This window comes from Meles meles, chromosome 10, assembly GCF_922984935.1.
Source record: "Meles meles chromosome 10, mMelMel3.1 paternal haplotype, whole genome shotgun sequence".
NCBI lineage: Eukaryota > Metazoa > Chordata > Mammalia > Carnivora > Mustelidae > Meles > Meles meles.
In genome coordinates, this window is record NC_060075.1 from 20744548 (window position 1) to 20763551 (window position 19004).

The 19004-nt window shown below is 51.9% G+C and overlaps 1 protein-coding gene across 1 annotated transcript in view; it reads left to right on the forward strand.

Annotated features, from left to right (window-relative positions):
• Positions 1-19004, forward strand: part of PLXNA4 (plexin A4) — a 424337-nt gene that overhangs the window by 313293 nt on the left and 92040 nt on the right. The window contains exons 5-8 of the mRNA XM_046020616.1: positions 3226-3326; positions 15443-15566; positions 16272-16425; positions 17687-17786. Of these exons, the coding sequence (XP_045876572.1) occupies positions 3226-3326; positions 15443-15566; positions 16272-16425; positions 17687-17786 (479 nt within the window). The remainder of the gene's footprint in view (positions 1-3225; positions 3327-15442; positions 15567-16271; positions 16426-17686; positions 17787-19004) is intronic.

The following is a 19004-nucleotide window of genomic DNA, read 5'->3' on the forward strand; positions in this document are numbered from 1 at the left end:
GTTTTACTCCGTCTCTCAGAGTCCCGTGAGCACCTCACTTTGAGCAACCACACTTTAAAAAGAATGGGGAAAAAAAAAACCTAGATCAAGCTCAGAAGAGTAATAACCAAAAAAAAAAATAAATAAATAATTGAGTGTATAGATAGAAAGATCCTAGAAGAAAAGGTTGAGAGAAAGCTAGGTCTCCTAATAACTGCCAAGGAAGGACTTCTGCCCGATCCCACAGGGATCCGGCTAGATGAAAAGCAGAGGAAAAGACGGGTCTGTTAGAGTGGCTGGTGACAGCGTTAAATAAGTCCAGGAAGCAGGGCTACCCCAGAGTTTCATCCCAGAGATGAAGCAATGACTGGTTTAGGGGCAGACATCCCAGTTCAAGGAGGAAACAGCATGATCAAGGTGCCAAAGAAAAATTCTTCCGGCCTGTGATACTCCCAGCAGAGCTCCTGGGGCTGGGGAAGCCTGTCGGAGCAGGTTCCTGTGATGTGGTAGAGAGGAAATGGGGCCGCGAGATGAAGAATGGGGGCTTAATGACAAAGATGACAATAATAACCGTCACCCGCCATGTGCTCGTGCGTTTACAGAGGAACTTCACGCCTGCCGGGTCATCCGTGCTCTGGGAAACCCCGTGAACCGGGAGCAGTGGGGGGATTCTGTGTCCCTATTTAGAGTCCAGGGAAAATGAGACTCGGGACCTCATTGCTGGTAAATGGGCAGAGCCAGGATTGGAACCCAGCTGTGTGGGCTCCCACCCTCTTTCCAACAGAACTAAAATCATGCTCATTTAAGGGTGGGAGAGGGAGGGTTTTACAATTCTAGGTGTTGGCGCTACTTAATACCAGTTGCAAGGTATTTTTAGAAATCTGAATGCAAAGCCTTTTGAGAACATCAAGTTCGCCAAGCAGCTGGCACACCCCGGAGCCCCATGGCACATGCGTCCAAGACAGATTATAGAACATGTCAATGGGAGAAACTGGGGAGGATATTAATTAAGTTTAGACCAAGAAAATGCTTTTGATTGAACAAGCCATGATTTTCTCCTTAAGCCCATGCAAAATATGGAGTGCTAGACAAGCAGCTGTAACATATGAAAACATTATTATGTTCTCGTGTTACCACTTCCACCACCGGGGGTCCCTTTTATTACTCTTTCCCCTCTAGGCATCATGTTTTCAAAGATTGTTGCCCGCTAAACAAACTGCATTTATTAAGTAATGATATATTTCCTATTTTTAATTTGTGACATACATACGAAAAAGAAAACAGCAACAATCCAATTTCCATTAGGCTTTTGGAACTATTGAAAATAGCTTGTGGACCTTATTACCACTCCTGAATTCCTGGGAGTCCAGGCACTTGGGTCTGGGAATCACTATTTATATGCTTACAGGACCAGCATGTCTGTGCCCACTTACAGGGTAGGAACAGAAATGAAAGCGGCCTTAGGAATAGGGTAAGTTCCTGGCTGTGTGTAAAGTCAGCAGGGTAATTTGTGCAAAACTGATTGTCAGAATTAATTGCAAAAATGGGAAAGTCGCATATGGGCAGAGCTGAGGCCTGGTCCTTGCAGATTACACGAGCAGTGAGAACAGGAAAGATGAAATCCCACACGTGCAAAAAGACATCCAAGAACGTGGAGAGAGGGTCACAAAGGCCAAGGGCAAAACAATAAGAAGGGGAGCTGGAGGCCAGCAGGTAACCGGGAAGAAGTGGAATTGCAAGGTGGTCATTAGGAAGGCTCCGCATGTGCTCGAGGAAACAAAACAAGACAAAAAAGATACGTAAAGGGAAGGAGAAAGGGAAGGGAGAAAGGGAAGCGAGATCATATGAGGCTGGGAATTAATTATTAATTAATTCCAAAAGACGGTTTCCAGACTAATTGAGCAGACCCTGGTGCCAGTTTGCCTGTGCACGAGTTACAAGTAGCCCCTGCCAAGTGTACAGAATTCTACGGAGGCAGACGCCCCACGCAGCAGCAGGGGGACCCAGCCTGCACCTTGGCTCACGAGGCACAGAGGCGCGGTCCGGTCTGCGTGGTTTGCACGTCTCCGTGCCTGTTGTCTGATGGCGAAAAACTGAAAAGGACGGCCACGTCAGATTCTCTCAGCGCAAGCTGAAAGATGGGGTAAGAAGCCTTCTGCAGAGATACAATGGTGCCCCAAACAGAAGAGGATGATTAAAAAAACAAAACAAAACAAAAAACTTTTTTTGTAAAGAAGCAATTGGCAACATAGAGAATAAAGACCAAGGCTATTGAAAGAAAATTAAAATGCTGTGTGATGCTGGGTATCGTGATCAAGTACCTTTTATGTATGGGGCCCTGAGAAGTCCTGTGAAAAGATATCATCCAGGCAAAGCTACGTTGGAGAACAAAGACATGCACAAGGTTTTTTGGAGCCTGCGGGAGACGGAAGCATTTGGGCTGAGCAAAAGTGTCACGTGGAACATTTTACATTAACAAGTGGCTGGCGAGGGTGAGTATAAAGCTTTGGGTTGGAGAGGAAGCCTCTAGTCATGAAAAGGGTATGGGTAGGGGGAGACGTAGCAACAGCTCTTCTATGAAAACCCCAGAGTGAAAAACTTTTAAAGGCAGTTGGCCAACAGCAGGAGAAAAAGTGTGGACAGCTTAACAGCTACAAAGTGAGTTCAAAGGCACGGGGAATGAGAAAGAGAAGGGTCTTGGACTCCACTTTCTTACATGGTCTCTGGGACTACACAGATGTTAAAAAAAAAAAAACAAACATAAAGAAGGGAAACTGAGAAGAAGACAGAACACCTTATAGCAAATAAGGAAGGAAGGATAGAGGGAAGGAGGGAGAAAGGAAGGAAGGAAGGAGAAACAAGAAAAAGAATTAACATTTGGGTTTATTACATTGATAAGAAGTAAGTGATGGATTGGATGTTTGTAGAGTATTTTGGAGTTTTGATGGTGGGAAAGTTTAAATGTACACAATATAAGTATCTTCTATAACAATTTAATATGAACTCTAAGGAGGTTATTGGCAGAGACTTCTAAGAAAGTAACAAGTGTTCATCTCCCTTGGATGTTTTTGTGGCTACCTGCTCAAATATGATCACTCAAGGCCCCTTTCTGTTCCGGCACCCTGGGCCTCTCCACGTTCCTACATTGATTCGGGTGATTTATCCAATAGAATAACATCTCTCCCCAGTGAACTACTGGATATTCTGCAAAATCCCAATCACCCTTCTCTTGTCCTCCTATCCTAGCTCACCAGAGTCCCTGTGGAGTCCTGCGGTCAGTATCGGAGTTGTAGCGAGTGCCTGGGCTCTGGCGACCCCCACTGCGGCTGGTGTGTGCTCCACAACACGTGAGTACCACTGGGCAGCTTCCTCCTGCCTCCCACTTGCCCCGTCGTTCTCCTCCCCCTCCTCGCCTTCTCTGTCACCACTCTCCTTCCCTTTGATCTCTGTTCTCTCCCTGCCTTTTCTTGCTCTTCCTTTTTCTGTACCCTTTGCAAATCCTACCCCCTTCTTTGTTCCGACTTCACTTTAAATTGTCAGATTCCCATAAGAAATATACGGACATGTCAGTCTGGGAACGATGACGAGTCAGGATATGGAATCATGTGGGTAATTGCACACTGGAGGGCCGGAGGGAGAGTTCCTGGACATTTCCGATGATGACTTGGCTGCAGACTGATGTTCCAGGACTAAATCCCAAGGAAAAAGGCCCTGCACCTTTTTCTCAAGGCTCACGTGGGCCGCAAAATCATGTGTGAGATATGGACTCTCTGCTTAGTGATTTTTTTTAAGATTTTTTATTTTTTAAAGATTTTATTTATTTATTTGACAGAGAGAGATCACAAGTAGGCAGAGAGGCAGGCAGAGAGAGTGAGAGGGAAGCAGACTCCCTGCCGAGCAGAGAGCCCGATGCGGGACTCGATCCCAGGACCCTGAGATCATGACCTGAGCCAAAGGCAGCGGCTTAAACCACTGAGCCACCCAGGCGCCCCTCTCTGCTTAGTGATTTGACAACAGAAGATACTCTTCCATATCTACCCAGAACCTTCTGGCATTTGAGGTGGACATTTCGAGTGTGTAGCACCCAAGGACCATCTCTCTTTGTCAGTACACCCATCTGGCTGTCAGAGGACAATGGGCCTGGGCTCACCAGACCAATGAACCCCTGTCCCAAGTGCTGGGCACTCTCTGTGTGCTTCTTGGTGCCCGTTCCATGGTATTCTCCAGAAGAGGGAAGAAGGCAACAGTATACAGTGGAGCCAGATGTGGCCTGAGATGTGATTGAGGGCTGGGATGCAGGGTACAGACAACCAACCCAGACATGGGAGAGCTGAAAGCCCTCCTTTGGGGGTCTGGAGATCAGAAGACCCTTGGTGTTGCTGACTACAGAAGCCAACAATAGTTGGGTCCCCCACAGAGAGGGAATTTGTGTCCAGTTAAACTGTTGTTGCTGGAACCCTGGCTTCTAGTCAGCACCTGAAACTGACCTGCTACCAACTGGACACAGTGTTACACACTAAGGAGATGGACTTTAGTCTCCCTGCTGAGAACCTGACTGTATGTGACCAAGGACATTTTCCAGGCATTTTCGGCTCTAAGAAAGAGGGAGCAGGATCTTGCCCCCATGCACAGAATGCTTCTGAAAGTGAGAAATGTCCTCTTAAATTCTAGCACATTCTCTCCAAGGGCACAGTCACCTGCCCATCCCTGGGGACAAGTTCACACATAATGAGTCCTTGAGCTCCTTGAACTCCCTTAGGCATGTTATGGTGGGAAAACTTGAGACCCATTGACCTGGATAACTGAGAGATGACTGGGAAGTAGGGGTAGAGGGTGGGCACAAGGGCATGTATAGAACCAGGAAGCAGTAGAGCCCACGAGTGGCCAGCAGGACAGAATGGGAGAGACTGCATTCCGAGATCGGATTGGCCCCGATCAGTACAGGTTGCCTATGTGATACTTTGCAAGGCAGAAGGGAAGTCGTTTCCTTTTTGCCCCACAATGAGGTCTCTCGGGAAAGGACCATGCTCCAGACCCACTGCTTCCTTGGGGACCTAGGCCACCTGGATTTCTCCTTAGCTGAGAGCGGTTCCGCAGTTCCAGGTGTGGGGCACTCACACCTTAGCATCCTTCAAGGGCAATCGGTAAAGCTGGACCCTCAGACACTCTGTCTGTGGCACCCAAAGGCAGGTCTCCATGTCCGCTTTGGTCCTGTCTGGTGATGCTGACCCACATAGCACTAAATCCTGGGAGGAGGAGGGACCCTTAGGCTCTGAGAAGGAAGCAGAGGGGTTGTGGGTACCCTCACATCCCATCCTAGAGGCAAATTAAAGAGGAAGAAGAGGAAGGACCAGAAATTACTTCCTGTGTGGTCTCAATTTCTCCTTTGGCAACATAATGCCTGCCTCCCGTCCAATGACAGAAAACTGGGGTGGTCGGGGGCGCAAGAGAAGTCTGGGCAATTCATGAAGGAACCCATCAGCCTTCACTGGGAAGCCAGCAGCGCTGCAATCAGCATGGCCTGAGGAAAACAGCCATGGACATGAACTTTGGGCATCTGCCACCAAGTCCCAATTCCACAGTCCCCAGCTGGGCAGCAAGCTGGGGCAGCCGGGCTCATCTGTGTTTGGGAGATGGCGATGCCTGTCTTGTGCCCCTCACCGAGTCGCTGGAGAATGAAATGAGATGGCATTGGTGAAAGCATGTCCTGAACTGTGGAGGGTCATGAGATGGAAAGCGGAGATGGGGCAGGAATGGCCACATGGTCCGGGAAGGACCGAGAGCTCCCGCGTGCGGGTGCCCTGCCTCTAATGACTTCAGTCGACCCCCGTGGATTGTCCAGATGGCTCGACTTCAGTTCCATCCTCCCCTTGCCGTGGGCATCCCAGCCTCAAACTGCCTGCCTCTGAGCCACGGCTGCTCCAACCCGATTGCCCTCGTCTCCGATAACCTGGCATCCGGTCTGATAGTGAAGTTTGCATATCGTAGTTGTACGTGTCGTGTTGGCACAGTGCTCGGTGGACACATGTCCTCAGAAAGCAAAGGCTGTATGAGGGCTTGGTTTTTGCTGCTCAGCATGAAGCTGCTGCTACTGTCGGTGGCTCTCCCGTGCCCAAAATGCCGCGGCCACAGCAACAGGACTCACACCTGAACAAAGTCCCTCTTGCACCTGTATCTTCTCCATGAGGCACATCATGTTCTTCTCGGGCTTAAAGGCAGTAGACAGCACCTCAACACAACGCTTGGGGGCCTTTTCAAAGAGCAAAGTCACTGACAAAATACACGAAAATGCAAAAAAAAAAAAACCAAAAACCAAAAAACAAACCAACCACATGAAAAGGACATTTGTTTATACGTGAACTGAAACAAGAAAGCCAAGGATTATCCCCTCGTTCAGCCTCTGATAGGAATGGGCGGTAGAAATAGCAAGACACAGTTTTCTCCATCCCGCTGCTCATGCCCAGGAATGACGCAAAAGTGCCGTAAGTATCCATGTGGGGATTTTCAACAGAGGGTAACAAGAGAGGTGACTTCGCCAATGTGGAATCCACATTCCGCTCTGTACATCGGAAACTTAGAATCCTCGTTTATAAGGAGGAAACAAGATCCTTCTCGTGCTGGTGGCAAGCAGATAAAATCAAGTGATAAAGGACGTTGTAAACGTTCGAGGCCCAGCACCGGTTAAAAGGGTGTCCTCGAAAGCTTGAGCCTCTTGGTGCGGGGATCTGTGCAGGCTTGTCTGGTAAATCTCAACTTCTCTGGGAGGACAGAGCTCCCGAGCACCCCTGCGTCAGGACGGCCTGCTCACCCCGACACCCCCTCCCAGCGCTAGTCGGCTAGTCGCTGAGGAGGAGCGCTGGCCCACATGGCTGAATGAAAACCAGAAGGGTCCGGGGTCTTCTAACACGCTGTTCGTGGGAATAGGATGTTTAACATAGAGTGAGATAAGCGGAGCTTAAGTGTACACTTTGAACAGTTTTGACAAATGCAAAGACCCAGGTAATCTACACTCCCACCAAGATAGACAAAATGTCAAGGGTGCCCGGGGGGCTCTGTTGGCTAAGCATCTGACTCTTGATTTCGGCTCAGGTCAGGATCTCAGGGTCATGAGATCAAGCGCTACATCTTCTCACATCGGGCTCCACGCTCAGCAGGAGGTCTGGTTCTCCCTCTCCCTATGCCTCTGCCCCTCCCCCAGCTCACACGTATTTTCTCTCCAAAATAAATAAATAAAATCTTAACAACAACAACAAAATATTTATATGTACACACACACACACACACACACACACACACACACACACACACACAAAATATCCTTCATCCAGAAAGTTCTCTCATGCTACTTCCCATTCTTTCCAGTGGGACATTCTTCCTTAATCACTTAAGTTCAGGTCAAAGCTAGACACTGCTTTTTCTGATACACTCTCCATTTTATTTTACTTTATTTTATTTCACTTTCTTTTCTTTAATTTTCTTTTGTTTTCTTCCTTGCATTCTAAATAGATGCCCTGGACTGTCACGGTTGGGAGGGACGCAGGAGGACGTGGCTGGAAAAGGCTGGGGCAGGCAGAGTCAGTGCAGAAGGTGGATGGGGGCTGGAGGGAGCCTGCAGACACTCCCCTGGGGCGCTTCTGTTTGCTGAGAAGGCAGCCTGGTGAAAACTGCTGGGGGACTTATTGCCTGTGGGAGTGCTGTGCCCCCGTACTGCTTCTCTGTACATCCTCAGTGCCAGGCGCAGGGCCAGGCTCAGGGGAAACAAGGGACTGTGTGAGACGGCCTTTGCCCTGAAGCTTCTTGGGAACACAGACCCTAATCCAGGGAGGAGGCAGGGGTTGCAGACTGTACCAGAATCAGCTCATTTGGCAGGTGCCCATCTTGGGCGAGCCCCAGTACCAAGTGCTGCGAGGCCCAGCGAGCCTGACTCTCAGGAAAACCAGGACAAAGAGCCTCAGGAAGAGGGTTCCTTTGAGTGTCAAGTGTCCTTTTCCTGCCACTTTTGCCAGTTTTCCCTATGGCTGTAGGGAGTAGGAGGGTGGAAACCTTGTGGGAAGAGGACAGCAGAAGCTGTGTGTGTGTGTGTGTGTGTGTGTGTGTGAAAGAGAGAGAGAGAGAGAAACAGGAGGAGACAGAGAAGAAGGACAGAGAAGGAGAGAGCAAGTGCATAGTTCAAGGGCAGGGCCCGTACTAACAGGTGGCTCAGGTGGCTGAAAGGGTCCTTTCTACCAGCGAGGGCACAGGTGGGATGCAGACCGAACAAGCTTAAGAAATGCTTGTGTAATTGAAACCTCCCTTTTGTGGTCGCAGAGCACGGGCCTGCCAACCCAGTAGCACAGAGCATCGCCCCTTTGTCCTCTCATGCGGTGCCTGACCCAGCCCGAGGCTTGCTGGTTTCCGATGGCAACAGTGGTTTCAACAAGCTGGGTTTTTATTTGTCCCTGAATCTTGAGCCCATCTTTCCAGGGCATTCACCTTGGGCCTGAGCCTACCTGTTCTGACTTGGAGAAAGGTTAAGGAAAGCCTCTGGCCCAGCCCAACTTTGCCTGTCCTGGGCCTGGAACATTGCCCCCAACCACCAGGCTTGGCACGTCCCCAGGCCCCTCTCCATCTCCCCGGCCCACCCCCTCCCCCAGGCCCAGGCCAAGAAGCCAGTCTCGGTCTCAGCAGGTAATGGGATCCCACGGTGGACCCAGCCACATCGATTGGCCCAGACGTTACCTTTCTGAAGAACGTTCATCAGCGTCACTCCTGGGAGGCTCATGTAACCCAAGACATCAACAGGGGGAAGATAAGACCAGCTTTTATGAAGTCTCTCCCTTGTCCCGTGGTGACCCCCCCTCCTTGCAGATTTCTTCTGTTGGAAGAATGCCCACCGTGGGGTGCTGGGCCCGGGTTACTGTGCGATATCCACTCCTTTTCTCTTATGTGTGGCTTCTGCCAAGATGGAGAGAGGGAAAGGGAGGGTGAGGAAAAGTACTTCTATCCTGAGCGGAAGGGAGGGGTTACAGCTAAGAACCTGCCTAGGGACAGAGCCAGCCTGGGCTCAGTTTCCTCCACTGAGAGGAACAATGACAGAGTCACCTTGCAGCCACCCTGGAGAGGAAAGCAAAGGACATGCGTGAAATGCCCTCGTGGTGACCTGGAGGTCACCCTGATTACAGTGACTGTGGGAGCAGAGGCTGTGGGTCTGACCCCAGGGCCTCCACCATGGCCCCTGTCCCTTCCTGTCCCCACCTGACCCAGGACTGGGGGGCTGTGGCTAGGCAGCTGGAACTAAGTCTCCCTGCCTTGGACAGCTCCAACCAGCCACACAGCGGAGGCAGTGTTCAGCAGCCTGGGTCGGCACCGGCCCCTGGGAAGCCTCAAAGTCTGCCCCGTAGCCATGGCTGAGTGTCCCCTGAATGAAGTACAAGCCGACCCTAAAAGTGCAAGTCCTTCCTTGCTGCTCCTCAGCATATCCCAGAGCCTGGTTTCATTTTATTTTGAAGCTGTGTCAAAGGATTACTTAATACCAACCTGCAAAGGCAATGATCTCTCCGAGGGCTGTGTGTAGAAGGCCCACACACTCCCGAGGAACCGTTAGAATCCCGTCTGCCCAGCAGACTCTGCGGTGCACGCTCTGGTCTTCCCTGACCCTCTGCCAGCAAGTTACCAGCCCCCAGTCCAGAGGGAAGAATCCCAGATGGGTTACGGGTACAGGCGAGTTTTTCCATCTGTGGCTCAGCTGATGCACAGCAGGGGTTAAGGAAGCTCGCTTTCCCTCTCCTCACTCCTGCCTCCCCCTCCTCCCCACATCCATGTGTATAACACATGCGTTCATGACCAAAGGATGTGAAGTCGACGATGCCATCATCTCGTAGGAATTAGGAAAGTCCTGTGGTGCATATGAAGTCTGGACATCCCTCCCAGTCTCCTGACTTGGCTCCCTGCGGACAGCCTTAGGGGCTGAGCTGCCTCTGAGGTTCAAGTGCAGACGGACACACCATACACCAGCACGCACCACACTCTTCCTGGCCGCGCCGCCCTGCACCAAGCCTGCTGACCTGGAGACATTAACAGACATGAAAGGTCCAGGCTGTAGGATAACGTATAGCCTGCAGGCTGGCTCGGATCAACACAAGTAACCCGTGAGCGTGTTTCTAGTAACAGCCAGCATCCTCCTTGTTACTGACTGGATCAAGGAGAGAATAGACTAGCCTCCTACCACTTGCCTCTGCTTCCTCCTCCTCTCTTTCTCTCTCTCCCTCCACCTCCTGGCCTCTGTCCCTCCCCCTCCCTGCAATCCTGCTCTTCTCTCCACCTCCTCTTTCCTAACCTATCCTCACCCTTAAAAGAAATAAATAGGTCCAAACCATACTCCCTACTGACGAAGAGAAGCGAGAGACAGTCCCCACTTCCCCTTTCTGTTGGGCACCTGCTAGGTGCAATTCTCTCCTCAGAAACAGGGAACCTCCCTGGGTCCCTTTTATGCCCACCTGAGGTTTGTGTTCAATATATCATTTGTTCGAGGCTTGTGGGGGCGAAAGGAAGGCAAGGTGAGCCTCGGGCCTGGCACCCAGGGCGGAGTTCAGCTCTCCCTGCAGACATACTGCTGGGCCAGGACCACACGGTTGCATGTAAGCCCACGAAGGTCCTTAGGCATCATCTGGACTCCTACACCTGCTGGTTCCGTGAAGTCCTGTACCCTCCTCCTGCACCAGGGTGTGGGGTCCGGGAGGCAGGGAACCCCACAGCCTCTGCTCAGGTTGGCTTTGGAGCTTTAGAGATGGCAAAGGGTTGTGAGTCCAGTTGCCGGTTCAGCGGCTGGTGACAAGGGAAATTGTAGTGTAGTCATGGTTTATCCAGAAACAGCCTAAAGACTTATGTCAAGGCCATGGACCCTAGAATTTCGACACAGCAGGGCTGGCCTGGTCCATGCCCTTCCTGCAGAAACCTCTTGCACACTCCCCTGCCTGGAAGGGTCCCTTTCCCCATCTAGCTCGCCTTCCTCCAAGCCGCACAGATGTGCCTGCCCATTTCCACAGGCTTTCCTGACGAGGACAAGGCCAACGGTACTGGCAAACCCAGTTTCTCCCCTCGCTAGGGTTCCCAGATGTGGATACCGTGACCAAAGAGGTGTTGGAGTGAGCATTCCTCTTAGCCCTTCTGTAAAGATCATTTGGGAAACCCTCCCTCCACCTCATTTTTTCAATCTCCTCAAATGTCAAACACAGCTCCCCACAACGGTGCCCTTCAGCCCAGACCATGACCAACATGAGACGTTAAGGATGGCTGGGGATCAGCTGTGGGCAGAAGTCGGGAGACACTCTTATATCCAAGCTGGTGGCCCCTGCTGGAGGGCCAGGGGATGGGCCAGCCCTCACCCACCCACCCGCGGCCTGGAGGCTCACCCAGGCCGCACTCGCAGCCCCAATTCCAAATTGAGATTTGCTCGCCCAGCCGGTGGCCCTGGACCTTCATATTTCTATCACTGTCCCTAGGAATTAATTTCTAAAGAGCTTAATCACCACTTCTTCCCCCTCCCTCACCCCCTTCCTGCCTCCGTTCCTCTCTTTTCCAATTTTCCACTTGGCTGGGAATTCTCCAGCAGCAAAAGTTCAGGCTTAGGGGAGGGCGGAGGTGGCCGCTTCATTAGAGAGGATAATCTCATTGGAACCACTGGCTTGAATAATAACCCCTCCAGGGGCCAGGCCTCTGTCCCCACGGCCTTTCGGCACCTCTGGACCGGGGCTGGAGGGTCCAACTGCAGAGAAAGCGGGGTGAGGAAGGGCTGTAGGAGGAGGGGAGCAGGGCCACCCTCCAGTTCTGGGAGCCTGCCTGAGCTATCGGCTGCTCCCTGCTGCCCCCTGCAGGTCTGTGTTGGGGGAGGGGTGGCGAGGATGGTGGCATGGGTGACTGTCTGTAGATCCCAGGTCACCTAGAGTGTATTGTCGAACCTGCTTGGCAGATGGGTGAAGCAGGACCTTCCTCCAGCTCCAGGGTCTTCCCACAGTCGAATAAAAGGAAATGCTACAAGAAGCATCTGGAGACCCACTGAAGGAAACATCTAAGCCATCACCCCCGCCCCCCCATCACCCCCCCTCCAACAAAGTCATGCATGAATCCTTTGCACACTTGCCAGCTCTTGCCTGGGCTAATGAGAAATCAGAGTCCTGGAAGAGTAGGGGCCATTACCCTGACAGACCCGGTAAGGACTCAGAAGGGATGTGTCCTTCCCCCTCCATTATCCCATCACATCTAAGGTCAGTGGTCTGTGCGTTAGGACATTTGCAGCCTCCACCCTCATGGGCCCTGAGGGATAGTAGGAATGTCAAAACATCCCTGACACTGACCTTAAACTTGACTTTCCACGAAGAGAGCTGAGTAGTCAATACCCTTTGACAGCTGGTAAGAAAGCAGAGCTCCAAGCAAACCAGACCACTCTTTCCCTTTTTCCTCCCTCCTGGCCTCTGGGGTCCCCCATCCCTCATTAGGATGAAAACTGCTGGAACCATCTCTGTCTTTCTGTTTCTGGTTTGCCCCGTGGGCCAGTCTGAAAACGCTCGCTTCTGTGTCCGCTGCAGCTCGGGAAGGCATGCATGGGGAAGGCAGAGCAGGGATGGGATCGTAATACTGCTGGACGTTTATTGAAGGCTTATTGCCTGTGAGCTATGCCCTGTTCTAAATACTTTACTTATATAACCTCATTTCGTTCTCCATAATAATCCTATGTGGTAGATGCTATTTTGTCCCCATTTTGTAGAAGAGAAAATGGAGGCATCAAGAGGTTAAGTAATTTGCCAAAAATTACACAGTTAGATGGGATGTTTCAGATTGTAAGCTACAGGTGGCTTTCTTGGTAAGACCCAAACCTGGGGGAGAGGGATGATGAGTATATGGTTCAGGGGCTCTCAAATTTGGGAAGCCATGGAAAGATGCAACCACATGAACCTTGGAAGCAGCAAACCATGCAGGTAGACCTCATCTTGAGATCACCCCAGCCAAGTGCCTTTGGACCCCTGCAAGAGAGCTGGGGTCCTCTCTTCTTCATCTGGATTTCTATTTGGCAGGTGAAGTTTGGCCTGGATACAGGTTCATTTTTCCTCTCTTTGTAATTTAATCAAAGACATTTTTCAGACCTTCTGATTGCTCTTGGAAATCAGAACTTCAAAGTTGGGGAGTCAGTGAATAATTTAAGCCTGTACCAGCTCTCCGTGTCTACCGTTAATGGGAGTAATAACACTATTAATAGCGATGTCAGTGCAGACACCCTGGAAAAGTCCATAACATTAGCTTAATGGCTGGAGGTAATGAAGTCCTCACAGAGGAGCTAGCCTGGTAAATTAACTTCCAGGACTTTTAGGCAGATGCCTCGTTGCCATGGTCTGCTAGAGCAGTCAGGGAGTGCCTGGGAGGTGACCACATTCATGTCTGACCCTTCGCTCTCAGGATTCCTAGAAGGATCTTAGAGAAGTCACAAGTTGCAATGATATTCAGAGTGCATCCTCGTGGCAGGCAAAAATAGCGATTAGCCTGGAGACAAAGCTTGAAGGGAAATTTTGAAATCACCTCCTGCCACATGAAGAGAATATCAAGATGGTGGGGAGATGGGTTTAGTCTTTGGCAAGGTGGTCTGACCCTCGCTTCTCGGTCTCGAAGCTTTGGGGAGGTATAGCACAGCAATCACGGGCAGAAGCTCCAGGGTTCATCTGTGTTCAAATACTGATTCTGTGTGGTTAGCTGGTGACCTTGGGCAAGTGACTTGCCCACCCTTTCTTCAGTTTCCTGGTCTATAAAATGGGTATTTCAATGGTACTTGCCTCGCGACATTGTTGAGAGACGTTGACACGAACCATAAGCCTCTTAAACCGTGGTGCCTACAAAGCGCTCCGTGGCCAGCAGCCGTGAGTGTATTACTCAGAATTGTTTTCTAGTTTCTCGTCACACATTCAGTTTACTCTGTGGCCATCCTTTCTGTCCCTGGGTCTCCTCTTCTGCATTTAGTCACTTTCGGTGACTTCATCATTTGCTGAATTCTCCCCTGACTCTCCACCATTAGGCTGTCCCTCCCACTGAAGCCAAAGGTGTCTTCTTCCCCTGTGGTGTTCCCCTGTGCCCAGACACCGCAAGAGCGGCTTGGGATGTTCTGGAGCCTCTCTTCCCTTCTCTCCAGCCCCACGCTTCACCTGTCTGCTTCTCAAGGCGGATGCTCCCTCCCCAGTATCCACTCCCCATGCGGGCTCCACAGGACATCCTGGCCATTCTGGTTTGTACTTAATTCCTTGCCTGGTGCTCATTCCTGTCCCTTCCAGGCCCCGACACCCTCCTTCCTCTGAACTCTGTTCTCTTTAACCAAAGCAGATCAGCCACTCAGGAATGATCTCCCTGCTGCCCCAGCGTACCCCCGCCTGTCTCTCTGAGGACCCTGCTTCCCTTGTCCCCACAGCAGAATCAGGGGTCTGCAGTTTCCAAATCACAGCAGCTCAGCAAAGGTCCATATGCCCATGGTTTATCCGACTTGGATTAAAATGCTACTCGCTAAAGCTCAGATAGGTGTGTGCAAGGAACTCCCACTGGAAGTCAGGGATGGCCCAACCCCGGGGCAGAGAGCTTAAGCACCTTCCCCATGCACGCTGTGCACATTTGAGTGAAGGGCTGTGATTCTCACGTGCATGTAAGCTGCATCACTTAGGCCTATGAGTTCCCAGGTCGCCCTGGATGGCATCCACACGTGACACAGTATACTTTGAACAACGCAGCTGCTAAGCGTCCACTCTGCTCCTTTGATCCGTCCTTCCCTTCCTCCCCCTCAACCCACATTGGTCTTCTGTCTGCTGGACAGGAGGTATACAAGGGATCTCAAAATAAGTCAGTCAGGTCTCTTCTTTGGAGCTCACACCTGGTAGGAGAGGGCTACCCATAAGTATCATATAGTCAGAGAAGTTCTAGATGATAAGAAACCCCCAGATGTCCTTCACTTTGCCTAGGCTGGTGGAGGGGAGAGATTGCAGGTGCATAATGGTTGACCCATGTCTGGAAGGGTAGGTGGAAGTTGGACAAGGGAAATGGGCAGGGAGGGTTGGTCTGGAGGGTGGCACAAGGTGAGGAAATCTGCAAGAGTATATTATATATATATTGCGAGAGCAGTTCTCAGTTTGCCTAATTGGGGAGGAGGGCTGAGGATGAGTGGGGAGGTAGAACAGTGACTCTGCTACTCTTTATGGGAAAGAGGAGTACTGGAGGGGTCTTTGGGATGACCCTCGTGTCTCTGCATTTGGCAACAAGGGATTAGACTTGCCCTCTTTTTTAAATTCAGCCATGGTCGGGGAGGACCAGGCTGGAGGAAGGAGGCAGAAAGGTCAGTCCTGGACACAATGAGTTTGGACATGTCCTGGGAGCTGCTGACAGGGCCTGACCTCCATTTCAGCCCCTTGCTGGAGGAAGTGGGCATCTCCTGAGTCATGCGTCGCTCTGTCCCTCCCAGGTGCACCCGGAAGGAGCGCTGTGAGCGGTCCCGTGAGCCCCGCAGGTTTGCCTCTGAGATGAAGCAGTGCGTCCGGCTGACCGTCCATCCCAGCAACATCTCTGTTTCCCAGTACAATGTCCTGGTAAGGGCAGGGGGATCTGAGTCCAGGGACGCTGCAGAACCCTCTCCCCACTGAAGCCCACCAAGGCCCTTGGGAGAGCTGGGCCCCACTTGACCAGCCTTGCTGCTCGAGAGCAGTGTTACAGGATGCATCCCTGGAGATGGAAGAGGGGAACAGGCACAGGAAAAGGGGCAAAGGCTTTCTGCACCATGGGTAGAAAGACAGGGAAAAGTGTGATACCAAGCAGGATCGAAAGGGTGACCAAGAGATGGAGGGTGTTGGGAAGGACGTCTTTGTCTGTAAGATGGGAAGAACATATGCAGAGGGGGAGAGGGGCAAGATGGTTCCCATGTCCATGCATTGGATGCTTGGTGGTTGGTTTGCCATTTTTCCAAAACTAGGGACAATCAAAAGGAGCTTAACCACAAGACCTCAGTCCTGCCAGCCTTTCTGTCTACAGACTCATTCCCTAAGCACTCCTGTTTCCTGGGGCCAAATCCATTCATATGTAATGAAGTTTCCTGTGTCTGTCCCTTTGCACCCCACCGCCTTGTCTCTATGTCTTGGGAGCAATTGGCTCTCTTCTCTATGTTAATATCACCTCCTGTTTTCCCTCTGTCTTTCTCTCTGATCTCTCTTCCTCTCCCTCTTTCTTCCTTTTCTCCACGTCCTCCCTTTCCCCATGTCACTCTCTTCCTCTCTCTCCCCTTGCCCCGCTGTTCACAGCTGGTCCTAGAGACATACAATGTCCCGGAGCTGTCAGCTGGAGTCAACTGCACCTTTGAGGACCTGTCAGAGACGGATGGGCTGGTGGTGGGCAATCAGATCCAGTGCTACTCCCCAGCAGCCAAGGAGGTACCCCGGATAATCACAGAGAACGGTGAGTGGTCCCCGGAGGCAAAGCTGGGTGGCATGTCCTTCCCCCCACCCTGATGAGAACTCGGGACAGGCATGAGGGCATTGAGGGAGCCCACAGGCAAGGGAGAGTCAGTAGAGGGGTGCATTGGTGGGTATGATACAGAGGGAGGGGATGAAGTGTCTTTTCACTGCTCTTACAAAGGGCTCTTGAAACCAGGTGAGCTTCCTGGAGGCAGTGTCATCCTAGGTGAGGAGAAGCTGCAAAGAGAGTGGAGAGAGGGCAAGGCCAGGACAGCATCAGAATGTCCCGGCTGGGTTCAGAGACGGTCCTGGAGCCTGAGGGGGTGGGCATGGAGGGGCCATGGGGGAGGGGAAGCTGGTCAGGAGCAGGGGTGGGGGTGCCACGGCCCATCTGGCTCCTTACCCTGCCTACACGGCTGGATCTCTGATCTTGGGCCACTGCCTGCCATCCCCACCCTGCCGTGCCTTCCCAGAGCTGCAAGTTCACAGCCAGCTGCACTGGGAGGAACAGGGGTGGAAAGAGGCCCAACACTAGTGAGGGACAGGCCCAGCCTGGGCAGATTGATTCCATGTTGGCGCTCCCATTTGGGCTTGTCACATTTGTTCCGAGCTGATTGATTAATGAGACTCTCGGGGAAGGCACAGAACAAACCTGGAAGTGGGGGCCTGGGGTCAGGGCTGTGAATTAAACATGGGCTCCAGCTCCTCCCTGGTGCCAGCTGAGGACTGCGGGGACGGCCGATGGGATGGAGCCCTGCGCCCCTGCCCAGAGGTAGGGATGTCAACCCAGGATGTCTCCTTACTGAGATAAGGAATGACCTTAGGCACACACCACGTGCACATTTATGCAAAACCTTGTGCGGGGCCTGCAGCAGTGTTTCAAAGAGCCAAGCATTCTTCTTGGTAGCTAATCAGTGTGTGTGTGTGTGTGTGTGTGTGTGTGTGTGTGTGTGATTCTGGGAGTCTGGCCTGGACACCCTGCATAGGAGCCTGTCACAGTGGGCAGACAGGAGAGAAGCTGCTGACCATAGGAGGGGTGGGTGCCGGCAACACAACGTACACAGAGGAATGGACCAGAAGCGCCCTCTGCAGATGCTCTCAGGGCTGCCCTGGGACTGGACCCAGCTGAATCAGAGTCCTGCCAGGGCTGAGAGCACCCCTGGGGTGGCAGGCTCCCCCTTCCCAGCATGCATCACTCTCAGGGGGGCCCTCACACAGAGTCTTGGCCTCCTGTTGAACTTGTGGTTGACTCCACCCCACAGGAGACCACCATGTCGTCCAGCTACAGCTCAAGTCGAAGGAGACGGGCATGACCTTTGCCAGTACCAGCTTTGTCTTCTACAATTGCAGCGTCCACAATTCGTAAGTGGCCCCCAACCTCACTCAGCTAGCTCCCTGTTCCCGGGGGTCAAGGTTGATCCAGAGATGGAAGGTGCCAGCACTTTTGGCAAGGAGTGGCCATCAAGAGGCCCTGTAGGGAGAAGGGGGCGAGAAAGGCCCCTTCTCTGGTACCCACAGGGTTAAGGGGGAGAGGCAGGAATGAGCAGAGTAAGAACCACTGGTGTAAGACCTCCGAATCCATAGCCCACACATCTCTACTGGCATCAATCTGTCTAATCCAATGTGGTTCCCCCCATCTGCAGAGGAAGATGGTACCCCTCACCTGAAGAACAGAGGAGCCAGCACCCTGGGTGACAAGAGGGGTCTAAGGAGGGAGAGGAGCCCCCACGGGTGTCCGGGCCAAGCACCGAAGGATCAGCCCTCCACAGTCCCCTGTGGGCTAGCTCAGTACTCGGACTACGGACGATCAGAGTGGGGCCCAAAGGCACACGCTGGTGGACTCCAGCTGCAGCCCGGGCCCTGTCTGAAGCGTCCACTACTCAAGGGAAGGCATGGGGACGAGAGTCTTGGACTCTGGAGTCAGACCAGCTGGAAACTTAACCACTCAGGTCCCAGTGTCCTCTGTCCATGGGGGAAATTGTAGTCCTCCTTCCAAGAATGTCACCCAAATATTTCACCACTGACATGGCTGGGGCCCTTCTGGGCATAGCCGCAATTGGCTGGTCACTGCCCCTGGTTGCTGCCTGTGCTCATCAGCCCAGCTTGGTGCACAAGACAGCTGTGAGGACTAGAAGAGCCACCACAAGCACAGCATTTAGAGCCACTGGGCACGATTTACGTTTTTGCTGTTATTATATGATTATCTCCTCTCTAAAATGATGGAGTTGGGGGCACCTGGGTGGCTCAGTGGGTTAAGCCACTGCCTTCAGCTCAGGTCATGATCTCGGGGTCCTGGGATCGAGTCCCGTATCGGGCTCTCTGCTCAGCAGGGAGCCTGCTTCCCTCTCTCTCTCTCTGCCTGCCTCTCTGCCTACTTGTGATCTCTGTCTGTCAAATAAATAAATAAAATCTTAAAATAAATAAATTAATTAATTAAATGATGGAGTTGGACCAAACTGAGAAGGTACGAGCCAGAGAAACCTTTCTCCAACCAAAACTAGGTGTGGAAGCCCGATATACAAAACAGATGGAAGGAGGAGCTACTCTGGTTGAGGGTTGGGAAGGCCTGGGACCGCGCTG